This window comes from Leuresthes tenuis, unplaced genomic scaffold, assembly GCF_036924035.1.
Source record: "Leuresthes tenuis unplaced genomic scaffold, fLeuTen1.0.hap1 SCAF_16, whole genome shotgun sequence".
Classification (NCBI taxonomy): domain Eukaryota; kingdom Metazoa; phylum Chordata; class Actinopteri; order Atheriniformes; family Atherinopsidae; genus Leuresthes; species Leuresthes tenuis.
The window spans coordinates 4,127,768-4,147,632 of record NW_027325370.1 but is presented as its reverse complement, the minus strand read 5'-3'; the positions used below and the strand labels follow the sequence as shown (position 1 = coordinate 4,147,632).

The following is a 19,865-nucleotide window of genomic DNA, read 5'->3' as shown; positions in this document are numbered from 1 at the left end:
CTACAGCTGGAACAAACTGCAGTGTGTGTGCTACTGCTACTGTATAATCCTGTTGTTCCTCGCCACTTCCCAGTAGAGGTGATACATCATAACATGGTGACTAGATAAATATCAAAGCTGCTCTTGGCAAGAGCCACAGTATTTCAATTTTACTCATCACAGATGCTGCAGACATCTGTTCAGGGTAACCTGTTTGGTGGGTGTTTTGTGGAGGGTGTGTGTAACTTCTTCAGACCGCCTGAGTGTACCTGGAGTGTGGTGTGATCAATGATAATGAGCCGTATTTCCTTGGCACTGCCAGGTTGATGGAAGAGATAGGCCAGCAGGAATAGAGTGGATGGTCACAGCTCTTTTATCTCCTCCTTTTGTTCTTTGTCTTTGCCTCTATGGGCCTGCTCCTAAGTTTTCATAAAGCCTGTTCATAATGTGATTCATATCACTGTGGGCAAGAACACATTTATTTTTTACTTCTTGCATTGGCTTGGCAGGCAAAGATAGCATACCTATTGTAATTATCCAAGTGGAAGCAGAGTTTGGTGTCTGTCTGTGTTAGACAAAGACTTACTATGTAAGACTTATTCCTCCCCATAAGGTAGAAGTGTTCTCTGAATACCAATGATGATTTGGGTTGTGCTTTTTAAGCTTTTCTGGGATAAGTGGATTTTATTGAAGCAGTTCTGGTATGTTATTTTTTTAAGAGTTATGATTGTGAACAGATGTGTGTGTGTATATATATATGTATGCTTGTGTTTCTGTCTGTGTGTGTAGTGTAACTATGTGCCATATGCTTTGTGCAAAGATAAAGCTTTCATGAAGCAAAAATGTACTGATGCTCATCAACATGACAATAACTGCTCTGCCTGTGTAGCCATATGCTGTTTTGATTTCAAAGCTCTGCAGTAATTGAAAAAAAGCAAAGACTAGTTTCCATTATTTCCAATATGCACTGGGGTTAAAATGAGCAACTACTGTTTTGTTTTCATTGGTTGAAGGAAAATCAGAAAGTCAGCACGATGGGCTTCAACGATGTGATCTGTCCATGACAAGTTAAGTATGACTCCTGTAAACCAAAGTACATTTTGAGCCATCTCAGAGGTATTCTGTGGTCAAAGAGGAAGTAAAAAATGGTAAAATGGTATGAGTTATTTTTTTCTTTTCCACATCCTTTTATGAGTGAAATATTATGTATGTGTGGAATTGTTTTTTGTCCTTCCTAATCTAGTTTGAACACTTAGTGATGTTTACCTGCTCGAAATAAAGAAAATAAACCAACTCTAATCAAGCCTCGATGATGTTCATAATATAACTTCATCATATTACTGCCTGAATTTGCAGTATAACCAGAATGTATTGCTTTAGCTTTCTTGCTTTTTCGAATCACTGGCACGAAGCATGTCGTACTCCAGTACAATAGGTGGCACTGTACCCATTTTAACTATCGCTAACTTCCGGTTGACGTCTTCACCACAAACAACAAAACTAAGGCATTCGAGAAAAATGGCGAAAGAAGAGCAAGATGAAGCTGCGTCCCTCTACATTTGTGATGAGCATGGACGCGATGCACAACGGCACATTCTCCATCGCGTTGTTTATTTCCTTCTGAAGGCGGCGACAACAACAGTAATATCGTCTCCTCCGACTTCCGGGTGACGATAGCGGGGAAAAACTCTCGAGCATGCGCAGAACGCTCGATCCTATTCACTGTCGTGTCCAGGCACGTTAAATGGGCGATCGGGTCGAGTTATCTCGGGGTCTTAATTCGATCGCAAATAACCCGATCCGATCCGACTTCTTGACGATTAAGCTTGTTACATAAACTGAATAACTCAATCTTATTGTAATTTAGCCTTTAATCCGATCCGATGGTATGCTTCAGGCTTTTGGTCAAACTATGAAAAACTCAACAGTTTTAGTATCACTTAAACCTCAAACAGATGTTTATTATTATCCAAGCACAAGGTTAGGGTCGATATAAAAATTTAAACTTTTTACAGTAAAAGCTGATCGAAGACGCCTCTGATCAAAAATGTGAAACAGACCACTTTTAATCTAGAATTTTAACACTAGAATTACACTTTGAACTGTAAATTTGCCTCTAAGACATAAAGTACCAGTCAAGTTCCATTGGCTGAAATCAGGGCCGAAGTCTGTCTCACGCTTTGCCCGCGGGAATAAAAACTGATGAAGGAGCTGAGGAAGGGAGGGTAGGAAAAAGGAGATTTTTGAAGGAGAAGATTTAGAAATGAAACCGTAACAGAGATTTTTGTCTTTTTCGTCTTATTCATTTGGCACCTCTCTTTTGTTTCTTGTGTTCCATGTTCTCTGTTTTATTTGCACATTTTAACCTTTGCTGCTGTTATTTAATGTTACACAGTAAACCAAGTATCAATCAAATTCAAGTCACTGATGTTAGCCGACAAAGTGCTAAATGGAACAGCTCCCATCTACTTGAATGCTCTCTGAAAAGCTTACTCACAACTGGGTCCCTCCGGTCGTCAAAGGATTGTCGTCGAGCGGTCTCTACACCAAGCTTAAGACAATCCAGACTCTTTTCATGTGTCGTTCCACGATGATGGAATGACCTACGAAGTGCTACCAGAACAGGGGCGTCCCTGTCTATCTTCAAGAAACTCTTGAAGACCCAGCTCTTCAGAGGGCATCTCCTCCCCTTTACTTCTCTCTATGCCTGCACTCTTTATCTCTACACTGTCACCTCTGACAGAGGCTGTCTAGTGGTTTCCTTCTACGTAGCTTCTTGTTAACTTTGATGTTAGCTGTAATGTTTGAATTGAAGTTCATCTCACAAGAGTTGGCTTACTTTAAATGGGAAATGAAGCCTCTGGGGTGTGCAGTCTTACGGGTCTCCCAGAGATTAAGCATCAGTTATTCCACACTGAGTTCGCTACATCAAGATAAAACAAATTCAAAGGCTGGATATCTTCTTTCGCTGTACCTCCAAAATGCTTCCTCTGTGACTGCCTGGGAGTGTTTGCTGAGCACTGCAGGCACATGATTGCACAGATTTAAATTCCCACAACCACGTAAGCTATTTGTTTATTCTTTGGCTGAAGTCCAAATCAGACTTCAGCCAAAGGCAACTCTTAATGGTTTGATAATCAATAATCGATATCTGTTATACAGCGGGCTCTGATGAACATTATGAGGCTATAAAGCCACGTTTCACCATATGAAGCCTTTTATCTAACAAATCAAAGTCAGAAGTCAAAAATAACTTTCTAAATAAATAGATTTTATGTGGAGGATGAATATTTTCCATCATTAATTGCATTGCTTGGCTTTCATTTACGAGAAATGAGAGAGATAAAACCAGAAGTAAAGCTGTAGATTGGAGTATTTTACTCCACGTCCCAAGGCACTGTCGCAGCCGTTTATACAGACATGGTGGAAAGCATGCTGACATCTTCAAGGGCATCATAATGGATAGAAATTTGGCCACTACTTATGAGTACCCATTAAGATTAATTCACTTTAAATTGCTGTTGGGACAATTTTATGTTAACAGTGATTAAAAGCCAACCTAACTTGCCAAATGGTGTGTTGCAGAGAACACTTGTCTGGAGAGTCACTGTTGGAAGGCAAAAAAGTGCTCCAGGTATGAACCATCTATTCATCGCAGCCGTTTATTTCCTTTTCTGGTAAAATCAAACTACAACTGAAACCAGCAAACTGAAAAATAAGACATTTTTGCCACAGACATTACCTTTATTGCTATTCTTTTATGAGTCGTCTGAAGCTGTCAGTGTGGGATGCTGATTGGTTTTACTCAGTTTGCCTCAGAAAGCTGGTGACATGGATTCTCTCATTGATATGAGCTTCAAAAGTCCAGCTCCTTCACCATTCAATCTACGCTAAAAAGGTATCTCTCTTTTGGGAAAATATATCAAATTAAATATTAGTCTTGCAATCCCTTAAACACGAGGCTTGAGATAGTGGCCTGTTTATTGAATATCCTGAGATGGTATGTGGGAGATGGAGGGCAGAAGTCAAGAGATTGCGATTGTTGTTGGCCCAGAAAGCTTAGATTATCTCAGAAATGACCTTGTCTTACACTGTCTGCAGGTTCCTATTCTTTTCTTTTTGAAGGTCATGCAGGTTACCGTAATTAGCCAGCGCTTTGCTTCAGCTGTCAAATGGACCCCTGGTGTTCGCTGCTGATTGTGTTCTCAGTCCAGCCTGCGTTGATTGCCTCGCCTGAACGACCCTCATCCACGGAAGAGCAGATTCTGACAGGTCATGTCTGGCCTTAGCTGCCCCATCAAAAGAAGATGATTAAACAGCTTACTTTGAGCCACAGGGCAAGGTGACTCTTTAATAAATTCACACTCACATCTCCTACTTTTGGAGCTCCAGTGTGTCATCAACTCACCTGTGTGCTCAATATAACTTGGATATTCAGGTTTTCAGGGCATGGGGGGCAACACATGAACGTGTGATGAATGTGCAAATACAACAAAGCTGTGCGGTGTCCCCTTCCTCCCATTTGGTTTTAGTCCACCCTTCCACCCGCCTTCTTCCTCATTTTCTCCCCCTGCTGAGATTGCAGGTTGGAACATGTTTGAATTATTGATTGCCATTTGATTTTAAAGACCCACTGTAGGTTTGGGTGAGGTACAGACAGAAAGGTGGGTGGAAGTGGGGAGAAAAAGTGGGGGTTGGGTGGTAGCTGATGCTCTCCTTCTGGACTAATTATGAATGTGACTCTGGAGACCTGAGATCTTCATGTTTCACTTCCTTTTGCTCCTCTTTTCCATTTATTTTCCTTGCCCCTCAGTCTTTCTGGTGCTTTGTTACCGCGGTAACGTTAACATACAGAAGATGCTGAATACAAACCTGCAGGTAAAAGAAAAAAACATCTTGTCAGGAGGAGACTCGGGAATGCGTGATGCAAATGTGAGCTGGCATGCTCAGAAGAGAGACAAGTGCTGGTAGGTGACCTCTTGGGGTTAGATTGCGACAAGCATTGGGCTCAGTATGCATCATGCTCTCAGGGCAACTGTCAGACTAAGAATACGTCTTCATGTGGCATCAACTGCATCAGAACAGATGCATTTAACAGATTAAAGCCACCATGCAAGCTTTCTTTCTTTCAACCTATTTTGACATGCGTGTCGGTTTATAATAATATGTGTGCTTCCCGAAAGGCCCCTTTAACAACTGTTCACCATTTCAGTGTCTTCAATTTAACACCTCATTAATATTGTGGTTCTAGTGAAAACCTTGGGCTGGCAAACGTGAGCCTGTGCATGTTCCCATCCAGGCACAGGCTCGTGTTAGCGTGCCTCCGTGTGTTCCACATCAGTGACATCGCCATATTAAACCATAATGGAGATAAAACTAGAACTATTTGCAAGGCCATTTCTCTCTTTCCATTTCAATGGTTCCAGTGGTGTCATTTGTTATAGTGTGGCATTGAATAAATTGCTTTGGGAGCTCCACAGCTGGGATGAATATCTTGACAGATCACACTCAGCTGAAAGGATGCAATGCATATTCTCCTCAAACAAATTTTCCTCCTCAACTTTTGGCGCACAGTTTTTGTCTTACAAGCGACTGACGTGTTTTTGCTCTAAACATGTTGAGGGATGGTTGGACATCTGGAATGCACTCAGCACAACTTCCTCTATGGAGGATAAAAGATTAAGAGTGATAGCATTATGATGAAAAGAGCAACATTAGTGACTTAATTATGGAGAGTAGAGCAGAATGATGCAAACTGCTGACAGCTGTTTGCTGTTCTTTGCAGCGTAGACCTGATGAGAATTTTTTCTTGTTGCAGCTAAATTGCCTACTTCTTAATTGAGGTGAAACCTTCACAGCACTTTGTTTAATCTGGGACAAAGGGGGGGGTTGATTTGAGCTGCTCTCGTTTCGGCGTAATACCTTCATCCTCTCCATTGTTGCAGTGTTTGGGTTTTACTGGTTCTTGTCCTGCTTTTCTTTTTGTAGCTAATTCTGTGTTAATTTCATTAGTTTCTTTATTTGTGGATTACCATTTTATTAATGTTAACTGATATGCTTTTGTTTATATGTATCTGGATGTAATGGAGCCTGCCGCTGGTCCCCATTTTCCATCACAAAATGCCTTTCATGTGGGTGACTGGGGTTCGAATCCTGACCCCCACCCCCTGCATGAAAGCCCCCCTCACGCTACCTGGAATATGAGTATAAGCCGCTTTGGATAAAAGCATCTGCCAAACACGTAAACGTGCCACTTTTGCAGATAAATGTTAAAGAAATGTATTTGCTGACTGAAAAGTCAGATAAGATAACCAATCTGTTTGAAACCTTGATTTATCATCTTGTTGAAGAACATTCTTTAGATGCTGCCAAGCCCATTTTGTCCTGAAGGTAAATCAGAAAAATGGGAAAATGAAGCAGTCAGAACCAGGTAGATGTGGACAGGTTAACTGTCAAAATATTACTTGAAGCCACAGAATGGCTGTGGAGCACAAATGTTACTTGTGTTTTCCTGAAAGAATGACTCGAGGTACGTCAAAGCAAATCCTGAATTCTTTCTGAATCCATTTATTTAGTCCATCTTGAAGCGTTTTCTGTGTTTTCCAGCTGGTCAGCTGTCTTTTTGCCATGTGCATTCCCACTATAGACTCATAGAAAAGTGTGTCTGGACAGTGATCTCTTATGATACTCCACAAGTGTATGACGGTGTGTTTCCCCACATGTGCAGAGGCATTGCCTATATTTCACTTATTGCGTCTTATTTTGTGAAAATACTTGTCAACCAGTGCAGGTCTGAGAAGTAGAGAAAGGTGGCAGTAAGTTGAAATTCTGTCTCCTACCTCTCTGTTTCTGTTTGCACATGTGGTGCACACATATTTGAGCACACTCAGAAGAATAGCAATTTTTGTATCAAACCTTTTGTTGCAGCAGTTTCCCATAGGACTGTGTAGGAGTATGCAGAGGTGTGGTTCTGTTATTTGTGCTGTATAACTGCTGTGAAAGAATTGGTCATTATGTTGATTTCTCTGATTTACTGCTGTGTACAATGAGTGGTTGTTAACTTTCACCCACTCGAGCCCGGCTGTTGTTCCATCTTGTGTAGGGGACGAGGGGCCGAGTTTAGATGCTGTGTTTGCAAACTGTAACCAGAATCGGTGGATTAGTCTACCTTGAATAAGAACCGCACAGAAAGGGGTAGAAAAGGACCTCTCCACAAAGCCTCGCTTTCATTTCTACCCAATTTCTTGTTTGTTGCTTATTTTTTGCATATGAACTGTGCTTGCAACAAAGTGTGGCACAGACACAAAAAAAGGGGTGGCACATGGACAGTTCTCTAGGCATTAAAGCCACGACACGTGGACCTTAGTGGACCTTCACCTACTCTTTGATGCAAACATTGCACTGAGAAAAGGGAGCTTCATTCAGCCAGACTTATTAGGCTCAAATGAACTAAAGCTGTATCATCTATGATAAACTGTGCTGAAAATTGTAACTGACTACAGTGTAGAGGATAGTTAAAGCTTTTAAAGCAGCTGTAACCAAGAGAAATTTACAACACAAGACAGACCATAAATGAGACAGTGTTCCATAGGTAGAGTTAGTTAAAAGTTCTTGCTTTTTGTGTGTGCAGAAAGCAGTGACGGGTTGGTTTGCTACAAGCATTAAGATCAGTGGAAGTTTAATATATGTTCTCTTAAATAAAGAGCTGTTTTATTAATTTGCTTTAGATAGTAACTTCACCAGAAAAAAACAGTCAGCTCTTCTTTCAGTGTCAGTTTAGCATCTCCATTCACAGCAAGAGGTCCTTTAAGGGGACTATAGCTGATGTGTGTTTCACTATGAAGACCATATTTCAGTGAAGAAGAAAGTGGCTTTTAAAAGCACCCTGCCTCTTAATCCTTGTGTCAGCTCTGCTTGGCCAAGCACTACCAAGCAACACCAAGGGCTATATATCTATCCAACTCCCCATGTGCCCTGTAAAAGCCCCACACACACCCCATCGCACACAAACTGAGATTGGCACCATTAGTTACACAATTTCACGAGAACCAGGCATTCACCAGGGTGTAATAACTTCACCCTAGCTAGAGGTGAAAAACTAGGATTATGGAAAGTTTTTAAGAAATGCTTTACTATCTGTTGGGAGTCACAGAGTACGGACAAGCCAGAGCAAAGTGTGGGACTAAAAAGCTGAGGTTTACTAGCCATTTAGCTACTGTTTCATGGCTTGTATCTATTACTCTATTACTATTGCATCACACAAGAAACACCCAAATTACTGGACTTTTGAAATACATGTAAACATGTTTGTCCAACAAAAATTATATAAAATCAAGCTTCTCAAAACTGGATTAACACACTGAGATAATGCAGATGTAGCTTGATTTACGCCTGCATGTGTACACTCAGACTCAAATAGGCTCAGACGCGCTTTACCTGCTCCAAAGTTCCATCTTTTGGCATCTTTTTGCTAAAGCATTAAAGCATGAGTGTACATCAAAACTGCCCTCGCTCACATCTTTTTCTTTTTCTTTTTCTCAGAAGGCTAAATGTGTTAGCGATTGTGGCTGAAAAGCAGCCTGTTGTTGTGTGTCAACTTGCATTTAATACTTGCAGCCTCATCAGACAAAATTGCCATTAAGTTTGACTCAACTGTGCATGTAACCGTGCTGACTGTCTCTTCCTCTTTATTTGAACCCAAGCAGAGATTGGTAAAAATGCCCTTTTACAAATGGCTTTTAACAATGCTCTAAAACGTGTACATGTTCTGACATTTTTAGATTTTAAGTGTCCCCTTCCACCTACATCAATTGTCATCTATGCATCTGTCTGCAGAGATCCATAACATCTAAATTGTAATGGATAATGTCTCCTCTGCACTCCAGGCATGTGTGAACTGGAAACAGAAAACGCCACTACCTAATTCTCCGGACATTTTCCAGTGTATGAAAAAGGCTGTAGGGCTGTATGGTGGTCGTGTCGCAGCAAGAAGGTTCCTGCTTTGAATCCTGTCTGGGCCCTTTCTGTGCTTCCTTCCACTGCCCAAAAGCATGCATGTAAGGGTAACGGGTGATTCAAAATCAACCTTAAGAGGCCGTGTGCATGCTTGTTTGTATCGTTTGTCTCTGAGTTGACCCTGTGACGGGCTTCCGATCTGTCCATGCGTGTACCTCTCCTCTCGCCCGCTGGCAGCTAGGAGAGGCTCCAGCCTCCCTCAACCCTGAAATAGATTAAGCAGGCTTAGAAATTGGATGGATGGCTTAAAAAAAGGCTATATGTATGAAGATTCTCATCTTCCCAGCAGCAGAAGTGTTCCTTCTTGGATAAATTTGTAAAAGTATTTTACAAAAAGAAACAAAACATTCAAAAAAGAAAGTCAGAGAAAATAATCATAGCTTGTGCAGTTTAAGGTTTTTTAAAAATGTAATTTCTTCTTGTTAAATGGGTCTGACTCTTCAGCCTTTTGTTACAATCCCTGGAGGAATTTCACCTCCTAAATTGGGAGGCTCTGAGTTATGTGGCCATGGAAGCACACAAAGACTCAATACAAGTTTAATTTCTTGTGAAATAAAGAAAAGACAATAAGATGAGGCAGTAAAAGAGACAAGGATGAATCAGTGATCCCCTCCCAAGTAACTACCAACAGGCAGCAAAATACCAGCTACAGGCCAAGACAGGCAGTAACAGCAGTGATCATTTGGATTTCGCTAAAAAAAATCGCCTCAAAGTCTTGTTCAGTCGCTTGGTCTTATTGGCTGATATGTTTTATATAAGGGAAAGTAAATAAAACCCTTTGGTGAAGCCATAGAAAGCCAAAAAATTCATTCAAAAAATTTTCAATTCATCCTTTATATGTCTTGCTGCTCGTCTTTGTCCTCTTTTTGCTTGACTCATCGTTAAAGACCTTAACTTAGTTGAAACTGACTCATGCAGCCTAAAGTCAAATAGAACTGACATACACACGCACACACACACACACTCGCACACATCCTGATGACACATCCAGTAATGTGTAACTAGCAGACATCTCACAGAAGACACACAGAGAAAGTGAAGCGCTGATGTGATTTATAATATCTGGAGGCTAAGGTGACGAGGTGCGGAAATGAGAGGGTCACCTCTAGTCTCTCGCTCCAGGGAAGAATCACACACTAACATCTCATCAAAAACCTCTCCTAACTCTGCACATCACGAACTCCTGGCAACACAGTCTGCAGCATTTTTTGGTCTCTGCGTGAAATCTAGGTTGGATGCTTGGGCAAAGTGAACGATTTTTCCTGGATTTCAGCTTCTTATCTTGTGCACGCATGCATGTCTTAATTAGCTCTCAAACGATGCAGATCTTTTTCTCAAGACACGTGCGCTCTGATCATCTCATCCCTTATTCTCTTTTGCCTCATGGCGTGTTCAAGAAGCTGGAGATGTTTTTTTTTTTGATAAAATCATTATTCTTTGATATTTTCATATAAAAAGTGTCCTCGTGCGTATTCTTCAGTTCTTTCATACACACCTGAGTACATACACCAGCTAACATCAGAAGAGGCAGAATGGAGCTTTGTCATCCTAATCTTGGATCACATGACTGAAGGACAAAGCAGATGACGGTATAAAAAAAAGAATAAAGAATAAAACATCTAGAGTGAGTGAAGAGAGAATGAAGGATGGGAAAAAGTAAGGGACAAACAGGGCTTGTTGCATCCTGCTGCCATACTTCTCCCTTAATTGCTCAGTATTTATGGTGGGAGGAGTCATATTTGTGGGCAGCATACTTGCCCACACATACACTACACAACACACACTAAGAGATTCCGTCACTCTAGAGGGAGTCATTTGTGCTTGCCGGAGGTCAGTTGGAAGCTTTTACGGGCCGTTATGTAGCCAGCTCACTATTCCTGGAAGAGCATTGGTATCTTTTGATCAAATTCCGCCCCACTCTCCAGTAACTTGCTTCCTATGAGTTGTGGGCTAATTGTGCCATGTGGGTGATGGTGTGTGCCTGCATGTGTGTCTGGGTGGGCAGAAGCCTTTCTATCTTTGATTGATTGTTGTCATCTTGGTGGATTATTGAGTTAGCAGCGTACGTGATGGGCTTACTGCAGCATCTCAGAGGAGAGAACACACATTTATGCCCACACATGCTCACATTTCTCATACCTATACATATCTTTAACTCAATGATTGGGGGAAATATTTCAGAGGAAGGAATAGATGTATTTACTGAGTTCAGCATGGGATTTGAGGTGTGCATGTGTTGGATAGATGAGACAATATGCATTTTTTATGTTATTTTGCTGATAAAGTTCAGGCAATGTCTCCACACTTCCAGGCTTTTTGTCACTGTAATGTTGAAATTTAACCAAGTAAACCCAGATAAAACTCAGAGCTATTTATATTCCTTTTACCAAATAGAATAAAAGTTGTTTAATAGCTGTTTTTCTTTCTCAGCCTCATTGTCCACAACATGATACTAACATGATGCTAATTCATTTTGTCATGTTTGCTCCCTCCCCAGCTCTTTAATTGAGGATGTCTGGGAGTTTTACACAACCAGTCTACATGTAGTTTATTAGAGAGAAAGCTCACAGTTGTGTCTCTCATAGTGTCTTGTGGGCCGTGCTTTGGGGCTACGGTGTAATAGATCCTTTGCTATGTGCCATTCAGTCTCTTTGCAGCCTGAGTCAGAGCTTGGTTTGCATCACTAGAAGCAAAGCTGACTTATTTCCAGAGACTGTTGGACTCCGTGAAGGCTGTCCTTTGTCACCAATTCTGTTCATAACCTTTCAGAAAGAATTTCTAGGGACAGCCTGGAGACGAAGGGTTTCTATTACAGTCAGTTTAGGATTACATCTTCAGCCTCTTTCACATATCCGTTGCTCCTTATAGGTGAGGAATGGACAGCCTTGATATTTGAAGTATTTTGTAATAATCTTAAACTACATTAATATAGTTTGTTTTTGAAGACAAATTGGTCATACTGCATACCACATGGGGTGCAAACACTGCCAGGAGTAAGTTCCCGGTTCAGTCCCTGGGTTGCTTATTACCATACTCTGTCTTCTCACAGAAAAGAAATACCAAATAAAGAATTAAATTGAGTAAGAAATGTATTATTTTCTCTGCATCTGGATGATCTAAACTCCACAAATGTTATCAGTTTAAAGGGATCAGACCTTTAGCCACCCCAATCCCAAAATAAAACAATTAACTCTTCCCCGTAGCTCCATCTCATCTTTGTTGATGTCCTCCTACATAGATTTTATTGAACTCTCTCTAACTGTGACCTGCACATGACCAGAAGATGTATAACTCTTCCAACTTAATTCATTTACTTAAAGCTTTTCTCTATCCAGGGGATAGACGGAGGTTATTAAAACAGAGGGAGGAGGGGTATTCTTTTTAATCTAAGGATGTGTCATTGGTGTGCTTCCTTTCAGGCTTTTTTTGCACAGATTTACCTATGATGTTTCATTTAAATCTCCATCCATCTCTTGTTTTGCTTCTTGTCACTTCTCCTTGTTTTCGTCTTTCACAGCAAAGACATTTTTTGACATTGAATTGATAAAGCTTAGTGGGTGTCGTAGCTCACAGACCTTATCCTTTCTGGCTTCACACGCCTCCTGTGGAGTTACTACCTTTGCCCCCACGTAATGAAGGGTTCATTTTTAATTATCGCTCACCATTTGATCATCTCCCTCCCCTGCCTGCCACTACTTCAGGTTGCTGGTAACATTTCCATTACGTTAGGGTGAGCAGCCTCCGCGGTGAGTGATGTGTGTGTGTTTGTGTGAATGTGCTCAGTGGTGTGTTCCTTTCATAGCAGCAGTGACATCCCTTCCTCATCCATCTTCAAACGTTTGGCTGTAAATGACATGTCAATACCTCCCCGAAACGCTTGTTTCTTGAAACACATGCGAACACACTCACACACACGCGCGCTCACACTGGAACGAAATGGAATTGGATCGGCCATTGAATTTTAATTAAATGTTTCACACCGTGTATTCTCTCCAAATGGAATGCTAATTGAGCCAATGCAAATTTGGACTCAAAGTGTTAGAAGTTTAAATTGCTTTGTTGTGTTTTCTGCTGGTACACAAAACGTTGTTCACAAATATCTAGGATGGAAGAGATGGAGATAGAAATTGAATTTATGTATTGCTAAATAGAAGATTACATCAATCTTCATTATGTAAAAAGACATCTGTCTCTAATCATTATTGATGATTGGAAAGGGTGAGTGAGCAGTGGGAAGTGAGATTTTACTGTTCGCTGCAGGGTGTTTACCTCTACTCATGCATGCGTACGTGTGTGTGTCAACATGTTGTTGGTGTGCACATATTTTATAAGTACCTAAGCCCGCTGCAGTGGTATTAATAAGGACGGCCCCTACCTCTCATAAAGTTCCCAGAGCATTCTCATTCCTGGTAGCCGTTGGCAGGAGGATTGGAAATAGTGAGCTCCTCTTAAGCTCAGCAGGGGTTGAATCGATAAATCTGTCATTGCTTGTTTTATAAAACTTCGAGTCCTCCCCTGCAGGTGCTCCCACTGTCAAGAAGCTAAACAATCACGCAACTCATGTGGAGTGCCTCAATATCGTCTCAGTAGCCAGTTGTGACGTGCACACGAATCTTCAACTATCTTCATCAGTGCATCTATAGAAATGCGTTTTTAACACGTCCCTCAATGACATGACAGAAGATGCATTGGTTTTAGACTGCAATGCACATTACTTTTAGTGTCATGTTAAGATTCATGTTATGAAAGAGTAAAAAGGGAATTTTAAAGGTTTTTGTTAAACCTGGACCTTATTTCTGTTATAAAATATGTTCATCTACTCACCGATAAGTTTGGTGAAAGAGAAAACAGGGCATTGACAATACAGCCTCTAAATAAGGCATTATCTGTATTTATTTCACCAATACTTTAAGCCGAATGAACGCGTACTATTGCTCTGTTAGTTCAGAGCTGCTGTGTTGTTGTTATTGTGGGTTATTGGGGGTCTTATCGGGGACTTTCTACACACTCGTCTACTGGGATGACGTCATCGACGCGCGCCGCTGCTGCAGCACAGCTTATTTACTCCTTGCTCTGTGACAGTCGGCTATCTTCACACAGAGTTTGCTACTGATAGTTTTGTGCAACATGGCAGGATATTTATCAGATTTTGACGACATGAAAGACAACTTTGAGTAAGAGGGACGTCCTTACAGGAGTGAATGAGCTGTGCTTCAGCGGCACGCGTTGATGACGTCATTGCAGTAGACGCGTGTGTAGAAAGCCCTCGATAAGACCCCGATAGCCGCCAATAACAATAACACGGTCAGCTCTGAGCTAACAGAGCAATTGTGTCTTTCAGGACTCAAGGTGAGATGCTTTGTCTTGGCAAAACATAATGAAAAAGCTTCTGTTTCATATTGGTATCTACTCTGTGTTTCTTGAACAACTTGTCTTTATCTTATCCTACCTGTCTAATATGGACCTTGGAGCTTGTTCAGAAAGCAGAATTTGCTTCAGCTATTAATATTTCATACGTTGACGCTAACCTTGTGATGGATGGTGGACCCTGCCTTTCACCCAATGGTAGCTGGGATATGCTCCAGCCCTCAGCGACCCTGAATCGGATTAAGCGGGTATAGAAAATGGATTGATGGATGTCGACGCCATCGTCTTTCACAGGATGGCAGAATTATATCACGTGAGAATGAGAAGAGGTTGGATGTGACCATGTAAGTAATGGTTGATAGATGCATGTTTTTCAGTGGCCAATGCTTTAGACAAGGATTTAGGCAGCAGCACATCCCATTTCTGGTGTACACGTCTAATACGATATTTGTATTTTCTTTTTGTTTTTGCATCATAGAAAATCTAATTACATCAATAAATGTTGGTTCACTTAAATGACAACTTGTTTAACCCTGTTATGTCTGAATTATGTAATTCAGTGTGTACTTGTGTTGCTTAAGCAGATCTATTCCGATCTCTGTCTGCATTGTAGTTTATCACCTACCTAACATGTCCACACAAAAGACGCCTGCTGTGCAGCTGCGTCTGCTTTCATTTTTCGTTTACCAGAGCCAACACCAATTATTTCAATGGCAAATAATCGTCTTTAGTGTCAAAATGTTGCTATTTGTCCTCTGCCAAGCGGGTGTAAAGGTGGAGCTACAGTATATTTCAGCTACTTGCATTTGAGTCAGATAATACAAAAACTAACTCTAACATCAGAAATTTGTGAAATTTGGTGGAGAATGACCAAAGGAAGAACCCATTAAGTTGTGGTGAAGATGTGAGTCACTTCTGTTCTGCTCTGTGGTTCTCGCTTGACTTGTGAAGCACTTGTAACATTCTTGCAGTTCACCACTGCAGCTGGAGAAGCTGCTTGGTTACAGATTATGTTAACCTCTCTCTCTTTTTTTTTCTTTAGGTGTTTGCTTTAGAAAGACAGGTGTTTGACTTCCTCGGTTACCAATGGGCTCCAATTCTTGCTAACTTCGTCCACATCATCATTGTAATCCTCGGCCTCTTTGGCACCATCCAGTACCGGCCACGCTACATTATAGTGGTGAGTACACATATCTTAAACCATATTTGAACCTGTTTCTCGAACTGATTTTGTCAGGCCTGTATGTATGAGTGCATACAGCACTGCAAATCGGACACGTTGTTTTTCCTCTCTAATTGAAAACTGTGCCGCACTCTTTTGTTCATTGTGCGACACCCTTAAATCACTCTGATCCCTTGGTAATTAGAGCTAATTAAAGGGGGTGGGGTCTTGGAGGGGCTTAAGGAGCTCATCAGATTTATACTTGGCTTGAAGTTTCTGGACAGAGAAGGTCATTCTTTAAAGTAGAAAGAAAAGCACATGCTGCCTGCTGTGCACATGAAACTTTAGAAATATGCTATTATGCATCTCAGTTTTTATTTGACACCATAACATTTATCTGAGACATTAAAAGCCTATTTTGGTGCTGCGTAGATGGTGATGTTAATGGCAGGAAAAGATTGTGGGGGCGAGAATGAAATTGGAGGGAAGGAAAAACAGTAAATAAAGAGAGACTAGGGACATAAAGAATCATAAAAGGAAGCCACACAGGATAAGATGAAAAAACAGAGGAAGCAGGAGTTGAATAGAAGAGAGGAAGGAGGTGAAGTTAAAGCTATTGTCTTGTGTCAAGTGGAAAATGGGAGAGTGCAAGCTGAAGGGTTTCATGATTCAACATGTATGTTTTTATGGAGCTGCTGCTTTGCCCTCCGCTCTTCCTCTGACATTTTAAACACACATGTCAGTGTAAGTGAGAAGATTTCACAACCTTCACTCTGATGACTCTGTCAGTGAATACCACCCAGTACCACTCTGTCTGTCAGCAGCTGGCTGTCTGACTGTACAATTTTCTAAATGATTGAGTCATGAACTTCATTCAGCCTCAGCAGTTTAAAAACCCGCAGCCCCCGCAGGGCTCAAACAGACCTGCTGAACTTACTGGAATCTTTGTGAAAATCACTTCTTCATATTTAAACATTAGTGTGGGGTTTCCATGTAATCCACGTACACTGGCCTCTGGCTTTACTTTGTTTAAGAGCTTATTCATTAAACTTTCAATTTATGAGGCAGCTGTTATTGTCTGTTCTGTTCAGTTCATGCACAGTAGCTTCCCTTGAGCTAATCTGCTGTATGTTTGTCTTGAAGTACACGGTATGGGCCGCACTCTGGGTAGCCTGGAATGTTTTCGTCATCTGTTTCTACCTGGATGTCGGAGGCCTGTCCAAGGTAAGAGTTTCAAAATGTCTGTGTTCTTTTGTCTGAAACTTACGTCATGCATGTGCCAGCTGAGTCTGTACAGTTTGTCTGTACTGAAGAATGAAAACACTCTTTTTCTTTCTAAGGTCACAGATGTAAGCTGTTTGGGGAGTAAAGTCTGATTTATATTCCTGTGTCCAAGAGCCTTGTTAGCGACACCACAGTTGTATTAAGAACCCTGTCATGACAGGTGAAGACCAAAAATATAGCCTCAGAAAGTATCCTAATCCTTATCCTAACTTCCAAGTGTCCACTGAAGTTGCAGAGCAGAGCATTTTTTCACAGTTCTGGTGAAGAGTCCTGTCCAACATATATGCACAAACTATGCAAGTGTGGTGCTACTGCTAACCAGCAGCTGAGCAAACTTTGCCTGATGATGACCTGTACAGTTGAAAAACAAACGTGTGAGCTGGACGCTACCGTTTCCCATGGAAAAATACAGGAATTCTTCTGTATTTTCTAAATGAGAATGGGTCCAATTTTCAGCAGAACCTGGAAAAATGCCTCAAATCACAGTTTATGTTGTCCTGGAAAGTATTCTGCTTAATCCTGGCTTTGGGACAGATTTTTATTTTTCCTTCACACACAGCTGTGCCAGTAAAAACGTACATAAACAAGTTTCATTCAGCTTTGTCACTACTTAACATCTATGATCGCCGTAATCAGTCAGTCATCAGGTTTTTTCACTGTGCATCAAACAGAGATGTCAACTATTTGCAGTCTAATGAATTTGTGACATGAGCACATAGTACAAACCAAACGCTGGACTCTAAATCACTCACTGGCTTTGGGAACCTGTGCAGCACACACAAACACTCTGCAAGTGCAACAGGCCAGAAGAGATTTATAATTTGGCCTTGAAGAATAGTTTTTTCTGCTGACCTGTGGAGGACAGTCACCCCCCCTGTTTAGTTCCAACAACAAGCTTAAAAGGTATTGGGTAATAATCAGGAACAATCCCCCTCAGCTCTATGTGTTGCACGCACATTAACACTTTTAATTCTCTTTGGCTCTCCTGCTGTTCCAGACAAGGGCAAGTGTTACGACTGTCACCTCTCAATAACTACGAATATTATCCACCTTCTTCCCTCTTTCCGACCTTCAGTGACTCTTTTCACTGCTCCTTTGATAGTATTCAGTTTCTCACTGTTTTAGTCCATGACTTTTTATTGATGACTGCCTTGTCTAGCTCCATGCTGACCACTGAGAATAATAAATGACACCTGCTCACTCGACCAAAATGAGTTTCAGAAACACCTTTCCAGGCTATAGCAACTTTGTCATTTTGTGATAGTCCGTGGCTCCATCAAGCGTGTCTGTCTTTCACTGCATAATTCAATGTGCATTGAGTGTGTGTGTGTATGATATATGTGTGTGGTTGTGTGTTCCTGCATGGTTCCTGCTAGAATAATGAGGCTTGTAGGGGCCAGCTGCTTGGGGCTGAGGCTGGGCATTAACCCGACAGATGGACCCAGCTTGGCCTCCGAGCTCTGCATATGGAGGCCAGGAGGAAAGCTGGCTGATGGAGCGTACACACATTCACAGGCCAAACTTGACACATAGTCTTATGTGAGGACCCCCAACACATTATGTCATAAAACAAAGTCAAGTCATTCTTTCTGGCTCACCTTGATAGATGCTGACAGGAACGTACTGTAGGGTGAGTGTGAGCCAGGCCCTCAGATTGAGGGGGCAGGTTGTCAGGGAGTCAGATGCCACATGCTCTGTCACCTCCAATTGATCCTTTATCCCCTCCCCCACAGTGCAAGACAGATAGACGCCAGCTATTCCACCCACACCTCTTTTCTGTTTTAAACAGTTTGATACATTGCCCCTCTTTTTATTCATTCTCTCGCACACTGTGCACGCAGTGACTGCATCGGGAAGACTTTTAGCTTGTGTGATATGCGATATTGCTTCTTTTTTTTAATACCATTTTGGTACTTGAGCATGCTTTTTGTTTTCCAAAAACAATTCTAACAAATCTTCTGAAAGTTTAATTTTCTCTTATCTCTGTTGGTGGAAGCAGAGAGCAGCGTATGAAATGTTGCACAAAGCAGATACGTTTTTATCTAGACTGCAGACATTATTCGTATTGCCACAATTTTTATCTTTTGTCCTGGACTTTTTGAATATGCATTCTAATTTTAGATAAAGCTTGTTATCTAAAACTATATAAGTAATGATACCTGAAATTGCCTAAACATATCTGGTTTAATTTGAAAGGACTGAATTTATTCAGTCAATCCAAACACTGTTGCGGAGTGGAACTGGATTTACTTTTAGAGAGTTGATGACATGAATCTGCACTGATCTTTTATTTCAACTGAAACTGAATATTTGATCATGAAAAGCAGGTTTTGTCACTGATCTGTATTTGTCTTCACTTGAGATCACACAAACATATTTTTTAACCCTGTGTGTGTCAGAAATAAGAAGTTGATGCTAAAAAAGAGATGTCATGACTCCTAAGATAGGATTTTTCTCCAAACATGCACTGATTCAATTAAAATAAAATATTATCAGTAAATTCAGCTTGAATCTATGATGTGATGAGATTGATTTATGCTTTGGGGTGTGAGTGAGTATAACAATACCACTGCTGACATTAAGTTGCCTCAAGCCTCTTCAGTATCGACTCCTGACGTACCGCAGTCACAAGTGCAGCTACAGCTCGGATTGAGATGGTTTCCCTGGCCCGCAGCATCAATCAAAGGCTTCTGTCAAGTCATTAGTCCTGGCAGTCCGACACTGACCCTCAACTGTCCTTGTTTTTATGACTTTGTATGACAAATGTGGCGAAGAAAGAAAGAGACGGAGAGTGATTATAGGTCATCAGCAAGAAGAGAAAGGGGATAATATGATTATTTTGTCTCCTGTTGTATACTTTTATGTTGATGGCAAAGATATGTTATTGAAAGTAGTTGCTATCTTTGTCATTGTGGATGTGTTGTTGATCCGTTTTTGTGAGTGGGGGTTGTTAGGAATCAGATGTTTCCTGACAGCACTCGGTTTTGTTAATAATGCATGTCGTGTCACTGAGGGGCAGATGCAGGGTTAGATTGCTGTATTGTGGTATTGATTGGCA

At 41.1% G+C, this 19,865-nt stretch overlaps 1 protein-coding gene across 3 annotated transcripts in view; it reads left to right on the top strand.

The window, feature by feature from the left end:
• Positions 1–19,865, top strand: part of nkain4 (sodium/potassium transporting ATPase interacting 4) — a 45,812-nt gene that overhangs the window by 4,434 nt on the left and 21,513 nt on the right. For all 3 annotated transcript variants that reach the window (XM_072367739.1, XM_072367737.1, XM_072367738.1), the window contains exons 2-3: positions 15,404–15,541; positions 16,667–16,747. In XM_072367739.1, the coding sequence (XP_072223840.1) occupies positions 15,404–15,541; positions 16,667–16,747 (219 nt within the window). The remainder of the gene's footprint in view (positions 1–15,403; positions 15,542–16,666; positions 16,748–19,865) is intronic.